At 37.3% G+C, this 9,338-nt stretch overlaps 1 protein-coding gene across 2 annotated transcripts in view; it reads left to right on the top strand.

Moving 5' to 3' along the window:
- Positions 1–9,338, top strand: part of FOCAD (focadhesin) — a 294,494-nt gene that overhangs the window by 211,731 nt on the left and 73,425 nt on the right. For both annotated transcript variants that reach the window (XM_007454953.1, XM_007454952.1), the window contains exons 22-23: positions 2,902–2,990; positions 6,153–6,197. In XM_007454953.1, the coding sequence (XP_007455015.1) occupies positions 2,902–2,990; positions 6,153–6,197 (134 nt within the window). The remainder of the gene's footprint in view (positions 1–2,901; positions 2,991–6,152; positions 6,198–9,338) is intronic.

The following is a 9,338-nucleotide window of genomic DNA, read 5'->3' as shown; positions in this document are numbered from 1 at the left end:
CACAGGGATACCGGATCGGTTCTTTGTGGCTGCCTGGAGGGGTGGGATAGGGAGGGTGGGAGGGAGGGAGACAAAGAGGGAAGAGATATGGAAACATATGTATATGTATAACTGATTCACTCTGTTATAAAGCAGAAACTAACACACCATTGTAAAGCAATTATACCCCAATAAAGATGTTAAAAAAAATAATAATAATTGGAATCTACAGGCAATCCAGAAAACTCAGTTCAGGACTTCCCTGGTGGCACAGTGGTTAAGAATCCGCCTGCCAATGCAGGGGACATGGTTTGAGCCCTGGCCCAGGAAGATCCTGCATGCCGCGGGGCAACTAAGCCCGTGTGCCACAACTACTGAGCCTGCTCTCTAGAGCCTGTGAGCTGAATTACTGAAGCCTGCATGCCTAGAGCCCTTGCTCTGCAGCAAGAGAAGCCACTGCAATGAGAAGCCCACGCACTGCGACAAAGAGTAGCCCCTGCTCGCCACAACTCGAGAAAGCCCATGCAACGAAGACCCAACACAGCCAAAGATAAATGAATAACTTTATTTTAAAAAAATCTCATTTCAAGTGATCATTTCAGCCTTTTCTCTCCCAGTGAGTGTCCCCACCCTACCCCCCTCCTTAACCACAGCTGTTAACCAGAAGCAGAGGTAACTGAGTTAAATGCCATTGGATCTCTGTTATCAGTAGGTGAAGAATTGGATGCAAAGTAGATCTGAATAAATAGCCTAACAGGGGCTGGGTAGAAGGAATTAGAGACATTTCAGAAAAGGAGATTGAGAAGAACCGAGACTCTGAGAAAGAAAAATGAGAAATTTACTTAGTCACTATACAATAGTTGTACTGGTTTATGGCTACAGGAGAGATCAGAAAAGTAGGCCTTCTCAAGAGGCTGCACATATACTGGCCTTTTTGTGTTTTACTTATTTCTGAACAGATTTTTAACCTCTTAATTTCTTATTTGTCTTTTTTTGGAAAGCATTATGGAAAGTAAATGTTTTAGGAGGAAAGAGGTATAATTTAAGAAGCATAACAAACAGAGAAGGCAATAAACATGATTTTCTATTTTGCCTACCCTCTTGGGAGGCTGCTATCAATATTAAGTATTAATATCAGTATCTTGCCAGTTTGATCACCTCTGATACCTTGCTCCAAGAGACAGAGGGAGAATGAAAGGGTCAGGATTCTATCACTGAAAACACGGAGATGGGGATGAACATGATTGAAGTAAATAGAAACTATAAAGGATGTGAACAGAATGCCCATCAGATCTCAGAGTGCCTGAACTGGTGAGCCCCAGGGCACTGTGTGCTGGAGGTTGTGCAAAATACAGGGACTCCTTAGATGGATAAAACCATCCTTGTTGTACTCTTCAATGAGCTTACAGGCTAGCAACTGAGAGTATATGAGAGAAATACAAGGGCATGCAACTTTATAGTCTGGATACTACATTTTGGGGAACCTTTTACTCTTTGAGAGTGTACAGATTAAAAACATGAATTATTTCAAGAAGGATTTAGATATATTCATGAGAGAATAGATTATAAGAAGTTAATAAGGAGAGTTTGTTTTTGACAGCAAACCTGGTAATGGTAGCAGTTATTTGGTACCAGTCACTGCACTAAATAGACACTTTTCCATATTATTTTATGTGATGCTCTAATACCATGAGTTAGGTGTTTGCTATATTTTACAAATGGAAATTGAAGCTTAGAGAGATGAAGTAACTTGCCCAAACTTACACAGCAAGTAAGTGGAAATGACATTAGGTCAGGACATACTGATTCCAGAGCCCACATCCTTAACCTAAAGCTATATTGCTTCCCTCTCTAGAATATATAGAGAGTTTAATTTTTCTTCTGTAGAGCACACCTTAGAACTCTAAAATCAATAAGAAAAAGGCAACCAATAGAAAAATGGACAGAATAGGAAACCCAAATAGTCATTAAACATCTGGAAAGATGCTCAATCTCAGTAAACAGTAAAATGAAAATTAAAACCACAATGGGCCCCATTTTACACCTCCCAAAATGGTAAAAATTTAAAAGCCTTTTAATTTCAAATGCTGGTGAGGATGTGAAGCAGCCATAACTCTTATTTACCGCTAGTGAGAATGTGAGCCGCACGACCACCTTCTGAAAATGGTTTGGTATTACTCAGTAATGCAATATGCAATCTGAGTTCTTGTTCAGTTCAGGGTATATCAATAAACCAGAATTTCAATTACATTTAAATAATGTAATTGGTGATGGAGTAGAGGGGAAAGCATCTGGTCAAAATAATCCTGAGTATAAAAAAATAGAACAGATAATAAATATTTGAAGGCTTTGCCCTTAAAGGGCTGATGATATTAGCTATATTTTTATTGCATGGTACAGCTTGAGAATTATATCTATAAGTTTAGTCAAGAAATAGAAATGTAATGTGCATCTGTTTGAGAATAACTTTTGTTATACATTACCTAAATCTTAAGTGTTATATACTTCCTACTCATTTCTACCATTCTGTTAGAATATTGGTACCCAGACCCCAATCTTGGTATCATGTCAGTTGAAATTGTCAGCTGCTGACACAGGCAGATTTTTACAATATGGGGGATTTGTTGATTAGGACCTATGGACTTCAAATCTGCTTTTAATAGATATCCCCAAATGAAGTGCTCTGCACTAAATATGCCAAACATATAACTTCTCCAGGATATACTTATTTGGTGAATGTGGAAATCCCTGAGCAGTGATGTAATTCTCTCTCCTCACACATGCTCTGTCAAAATCTGATATCTTATCAGGAACACCTAAGGCCAATTGGGAAAGGATTGTTACCTAAGTGTTTTCCAAAGAAATTTTAAGATAATTTTGGCCATAGAGTTTGCATGCTGATTGATGCTGTGCTTTTTGCAGGGGAGGATAGGAGAGCTGGAGTTGCAGTTAAAACATGGAAAAGAAGGACCTGAGGAGGTGCAATACAAAAAAAGCACAGCCTGGCTCTGGTAAGGGGATGGCTTTCTGTGCTTATTATTTGTTATGGGAAATGAACTGTGAGGGAGAAGGTGACCACTTTAAAGCCTTTAATGTTGAAATTTTAACCTCTATATAAGCCTGAAGGGCAAAGGGCTGAAGATGTGATAGGTGTATTTTCTATTTCCTCCCCAGATCAAAGAAGGAGCACTTAATTCATGGTTTTTAACTATTTTTATTGTTTTCTAAAGCAGTGTGGAAATGGTTTGTTTTTCCCTTTTTCCCTATAATTGATTATTTTATATGCTTTTGAATGAAAATTGAGTTTTTCCCACTCATTTAGTCAAGGAATACCCTTCCACTCCCCTGCTCCTCCCTCCCCAAGACATCTTCATTATTAGGAGCAATTTTACCATGTCAAGGCTTTAATTTCTTTGGCAGATGTCCCCCAGTGAATTCCCACTATATTATCTAGAAATGTGTAAGTGCTGGCACATTAAAAGCAATTTAAATTGTTACATGGGTTGTGATGAATACCTTGTCAGATTAATGTTGCAGCAGCCTAAATCTATGTAAAGTGCCCAGAATCTAAATAGCTTTTCCTGTAGCCACAGGTTTCTTTAATATAAAAATCTGTTCAAAGGTTACTTGGTTTCAGTTTTTTATTTACTAACAATTGGCATATGTAGAAAAGCAGAAGCTGTGTGTGTGTGCGCGTGCGCACATGTACACATGTACGGTTAACTAATTCTAAGTTACATTTCCTAGATTCATTTAAAAAATAACAATGCAGTTTAAAACGTTATGACATTGGATTTAAGATTAGAGATTAAGAATTTGGATTTCGCTTCCTATTTGCTATTTTCCTTTACACGTAGTTTTAATTTCATCTTCTGAAAATGATAATTTGGGGAGTGGTCTGTTAGCAATACTCTTCCAAATATACATGGTGACATATGGAATGGAGGATGTGAGAGAGAGATGGAAATCAAGGATAACTCCAAGATTTTGACTGTGAATAACTAAAAGTATGGAGTTCCCATTTACTAAGATGGGGAAAACTATAGAAAAGCAGGCCTGTCTAGGGTAGAAATCAGGTTTGAGACTTGCTAAGCCTGAGATACCTAATTAGATCTGCACTTTGGAGATATCAAATAGGTTGTTGACTATGAGTCTAGAGGTCAGGGGTAAGGTCAGGGCTGGATATATAAATTTGGGAATCATCATCATATCGACTGCATTTAAAATCACAATGCTGGATGAGATCATCTGGGGAATGAGTAAAGATAGAGAAAAGGTCAGAGAACTGAGCCCTGGAGCACTTCAACATTTAGAAATGCGGGACATGATGAGGGAGCCAGTAAAGCAGATGGAAGATTAGTGTTGTAGGAAGAAAACCAAGAGAGAATGGAATCGTAAAAGCCACCTTAAAAGCTGAAGGAAGAAAGTGTTTCAAGAAAGGAGCAACCGATTGTGTCAGATGCTGCTCTGAGACTACAAAAGATGGAGACTGAGAGCTGAGCATTAGATTTGGCCTCTTGAAAGTCACTGGTGACCATGAAGGAGCTGTTTTGTAGGAACAAAAGCCAAATTATAGAAGGGTCTAGAGAGTGGAAGGAGATAAACTGGAGTCATAAGTATAAGCTACTCTTCTAAATGAGTTCTGATGTGTGAGAAGCAGTGGAATGGGGCAGTAGCTAGAGGGCTTCTTCTTTTAAGATGGTAGATATTATAGTGTGTTCACAAGCTAAGGGGAGTAATACAAGTGGAGAAGGAAAAATTGGTGATGCAGCAGAGAGAAGGGAGAGTAGGTAAGAGGAGGGAACTAACGGAGGGTGTGGCTCTACCTAGAAGTACAGGCAAGTCATCATCTGTCAATATTTCACGTTGACCAATAAAAGAATACACTGAATGCACTATACTCCATTTAGGAAGACCAAGATTGGACAATACATTTTAGAGAAATTTACTGTCAAATGGTTTTATAAAGTACAAGTTTAAGGAGCAGTTTGCAACTATCTGAAAAACTTGGTTCTTAAGAATGACTCATTCTCAAAGAGTGCTGAATAGCTAAGATTTTATTATATTTCAAATGCAAATACAGTTATATTTGCAAAACTTTTATGATAGTTATAAAAAGTTTGAATTTATGAAACTCAAAATGTACAATGAACATGTTATGATATCATCTTTGGAGTATAAATTTGGCAGTCAATGATTGTTTTTCACTTTATCTCAAGACTCTTATATGAAAAAAACTGAATATTTTAATTGAACATACCTTCCTTTAAATCCACAAATGTAAGTATTTTCTTTTAGTTCAATTTTATAACCAACATTTGTTTTTTTATTGAGTTATGATTGACATATAACATTATATCAGTTTCACGTATACCATAGCAAACATTTTAAATTTTATTTTGCATACATACATAGTGAAAATTCTATTATCTACAATTTGAATGCAGTAAATTGCTGTTTTGGTGAGCTCTTGTGCAGAAAAGAGAGAATGTTTTAGTCCGTTCAGGCTGCTATAACAAAAATACCATAGACCAGATGGCTTAAACAACAGAATTTATTTCCTACAGTTATGGAGGCTGGGAAACCCTTGATCAAGGTGACAGCAGACCTGGTGCTGGTGCGGGCCTGCTTCCTAAGTTTGTAGATGGCTGCCTTCTCCTTGTAGCTTCACATGGCAGAGAGCAGAGAGAAAGCAAGCTCTCTGGTCTCTCTTCTCTCTTCTTTTAAGGACAGTAATCGCATTCATGAGGGCCCCACCCTCATGACCTCCCAAAGGCCCCACCTCCAAATACCATACATTCAGAGTTAAGATTTCAACGTGTGAACTTGGGGCAGCAGGACACAAACATTCAGTCCATCACAGAGAATAATATAAAGGACACTTGTATACCCAGCACTCAGTTTAAGAGATGACACCATGAAAACACTGCCTATACATTAGTTGCATTCACCTCCTTCCCTGCCTCTACTAAGTAACCTGAGGACTAGGAAGATGAAACTATCTTGGAAATGAAGCCCTTATTACAGTTCTTTCGCCTTACACTAAAATTCTACATGGAAGTTTTAAGACCTGGAGTCATTGCCAGAGGTTCTTATTAATTGATGAATAAGCAAAAAGATTGGTTTCTTGCTCTACTATAAACTCTCATACCTATTTTCCATCTGTATCACAGGGTTCGGGACATGTTGACTGATGAGGTCACCAAAGCAGCTGCAAAGTAAGATATATTTATTCTCTTACCAGGAATTTTCTATAAATAGTTTTCTTCCTCACAGGTACGAACAGTTTCTCCTTTTCTGGCATTTCATTACTTTAAGGATTTAAAGGACTTTTCAGTTATTTTTTAAAAAATCAGTTGTTATCCTTTCTCATATTCAGTTAATTCTTACTACATATCTTTCTGTGAAAATACGGAGGAACCAGTACAGGCACATAACTTTACATCAGAGTAGTGCCCATGCTGTACACCTAACAAAATGCCCTGTGCTTTGGCTTAGATTTAAAGGATTGTGATTTAGTACAGGGGAGAAAAAAATCTTTGCTAATGTGAATTATGTCTATTTTACAAACAGATGATTAAATCTCAACTGTGAACGGGTAAATAATTTAAGGTAGTACCTCCTTTTTTTCTCCTGGTGTTATTGGGCCCAGGGAAGCTAAATATTGAATTTTTTAATACTAAAAACTAATGTTCAGACCCAGTAAAAAAGCAATTTCCATCATATCCTTATGGTTGTTTTAACAAAAATAACTTGAGTGTTGCTACCTTGAGGCTTTTTATTTATCTTAAGCCAACTCTTACTAAGAAAATTACACCTTAGTGAACTTGTTCCAACAGTCTCTTCAGGTCCCTTTGTTAGCAAGCAGCCTAATTGTTCCTGGTAGTAAGTTACATGTCAGTTACATACACTTCTCCTTTTCACTATTAGCCTTAGCTTGCTTTCTTCTTATTCACCAAATAATATAGATATACCTTTGACCCAGAGAATTTCATAAGTATTGAAAGTCTATATTATCTAGAAATATTCAACTACAATTTATTTTTCTCATGTCCTAGAACCTTCTGTAGCTACATAGATTTTGCCTAAAAAACAAAACCCAAAAAACACCATCTACCTTAGAATTCGCTTTCCACCAGCAATTTCTTAAGCAGGTACTTGATCTCAATACCTGATCACTACTCAGCCTCATGTCTTCTGAATATAGTGGTAATCCTCCCCTACACTCAGTTCCGTGGGAGGCAATGGGAAATATCTGTTGACAAAATGAAAACTAAAGTACAGAGAGGCTTTGATAGGGACTCGTTTGTGTCTGTTTACCTAGTTTGGTGAATTGCAGACACAGTGGAAGAGCACTCAGCTGCTTATTGGAGGGGAGGAGGTGCTGGGATGGGGGGCTGCCTTTGGCCTTTACCTTTCATAGTTTGTTCTATTATGTAGTCTACTTAGTTCCTGTTAAAAACAGTGCTCTGACACTTGCAACAAAAGCTCAAATGCTGAAGAAACTAGCAGCTTTCTATTAAAACAAACTGTAATTTTGCCTCTCCAGTAGTTTTGGCAGGTTCCATTCTAAAATTTTAGTTCACCAAGACTTTAATCTTTGATTTGCAAAGCATCATTTCATGACTAATACCTAAAAAGAGTGTGTTCACATTCTCAGTGGTATGGAGTAAAAATAATTTATGTTCTCATGGTGTTACCTTTTCATCAAAAATTTCCAAGTATTTTATAGACCTTATCTTATTAAAGCAATCCTGACAATACTAGGCATGACAGCAAGTGAGCAGGAGATAGTTAAGGTCCAGAGGCTGAGAGATTAATGATAGAGTGGAAGAAAAAAATCACTCTGCTGCCTTCTCTTTACTTTTTCCCACTGACTTCCTTCAGTCATGTGAGGACCGCATCACCATCTCCTGCCAGCTTAGCCTTCTATTCCTTGGACCATGGCTGCCACAGGCTACTTTGGGCCAATGTAGGGCATATTTTGTTCTGAGGCATAAATTAAATGTAGGAAGTAAAACACTAGTCACAGCATTAGACTGATTTGCTCATTTGAGAGCATTTTTTTTTTAACATCTTTATTGGGGTATAATTGCTTTACAATGGTGTGTTAGCTTCTGCTTTATAACAAAGTGAATCAGTTATACATATACATATGTTCCCATATCTCTTCCCTCTTCGTCTCCTTGAGAGCATTTTTAAAAGCATCAAGGATAGGACTAAGGGAGAATCAGAACACAGATAAAACCTGATGATTGATGTAAATGTATTTTCATTGTTAATAATTAAATAGATTTGAACCTGAAGATAAAAATCCCCAAAGGCTTGGGTCACTTTACTAATATGTAATGTAATACTTTGTCCCTAAGAAAGCATCATGGTAGCTCATCCTTCCTTGAGCTTTTAATTAGGTTAATGGCATCTGTTTGTTTCAAAGGACAATTTAATTAAAATGTCAGTGGTGTTGCCTAGATAAATACTGCACTGATGCTGACATGTTATTATGCAGATTAATCACTGCTGCTTGACTGGTAGGGGATAGTTATGCGATCAACAAGGTGAAGAGTTTTTGCTGAACCTATTCTAGAGTTTCACCTGGACAGTTCCTCCTTGAATTTGTCTCACTGTGTATGTATGGAGTACCTTCTCTCCATAACTCACTGCAAGGCAAGTGGGGAATGAAAAGATATTCAAGAGCTAGTCACCAGTGGGAGGGAGATGCAAGAGGGAGGAGCTATGGGGATACATGTATATGTATAGCTGATTCACTTTGTTATAAAGCAGAAACTAGCACACCATTGTAAAGCAATTATACTCCAATAAAGATGTTAAAAAAAAAAAGAGAGAGCTAGTCACCGTACCTTTATGAAATGTGTTACTTGGCCTAAGCATGCATTGTGACTGTGGGCTAGTTTTTCCTATTCAAAGATTAATGTCCAAATATGCATTTAGTCTGCATCCAAAGATCTAATTACCAGTCACTTTAAATACATTTTACCCCATTTTACAAGAACAATACATGCTCAGGAATGTCAAGACCAGAGAAACTTTTGAAATACAGTGATTTGGGGTACTGTTTTAAAACTGAGGCTAAATTTTCATTCAGAATTCCAGGGTTAAAAAGACACTTTTTATGTCATCTTGACTAATATTCTTGTTTTAAAAGATTTTGATACCCAATTTCTGGTGACCATCTAAGAATTCCTCCAGGGTGATAAATTCACTGAGAATTTAAAACTTTTTAAAATTTTACTTCGGGGATCCGTGACCACTTTGTAGCAGAACAGGCTTCAAGGTATTCTCAGTTAAAGGAAAGGGAGAATATTAAAATAAAGGTTTTTTTTTTTTTTTTTTTTTTT

Source organism: Lipotes vexillifer, unplaced genomic scaffold (assembly GCF_000442215.2).
Source record: "Lipotes vexillifer unplaced genomic scaffold, Lipotes_vexillifer_v1.1 scaffold317, whole genome shotgun sequence".
Taxonomy (NCBI): Eukaryota; Metazoa; Chordata; class Mammalia; order Artiodactyla; family Lipotidae; genus Lipotes; species Lipotes vexillifer.
The sequence above is the reverse complement of the archived record's forward strand: the minus strand, read 5'-3'. Positions and strand labels throughout refer to the sequence as shown.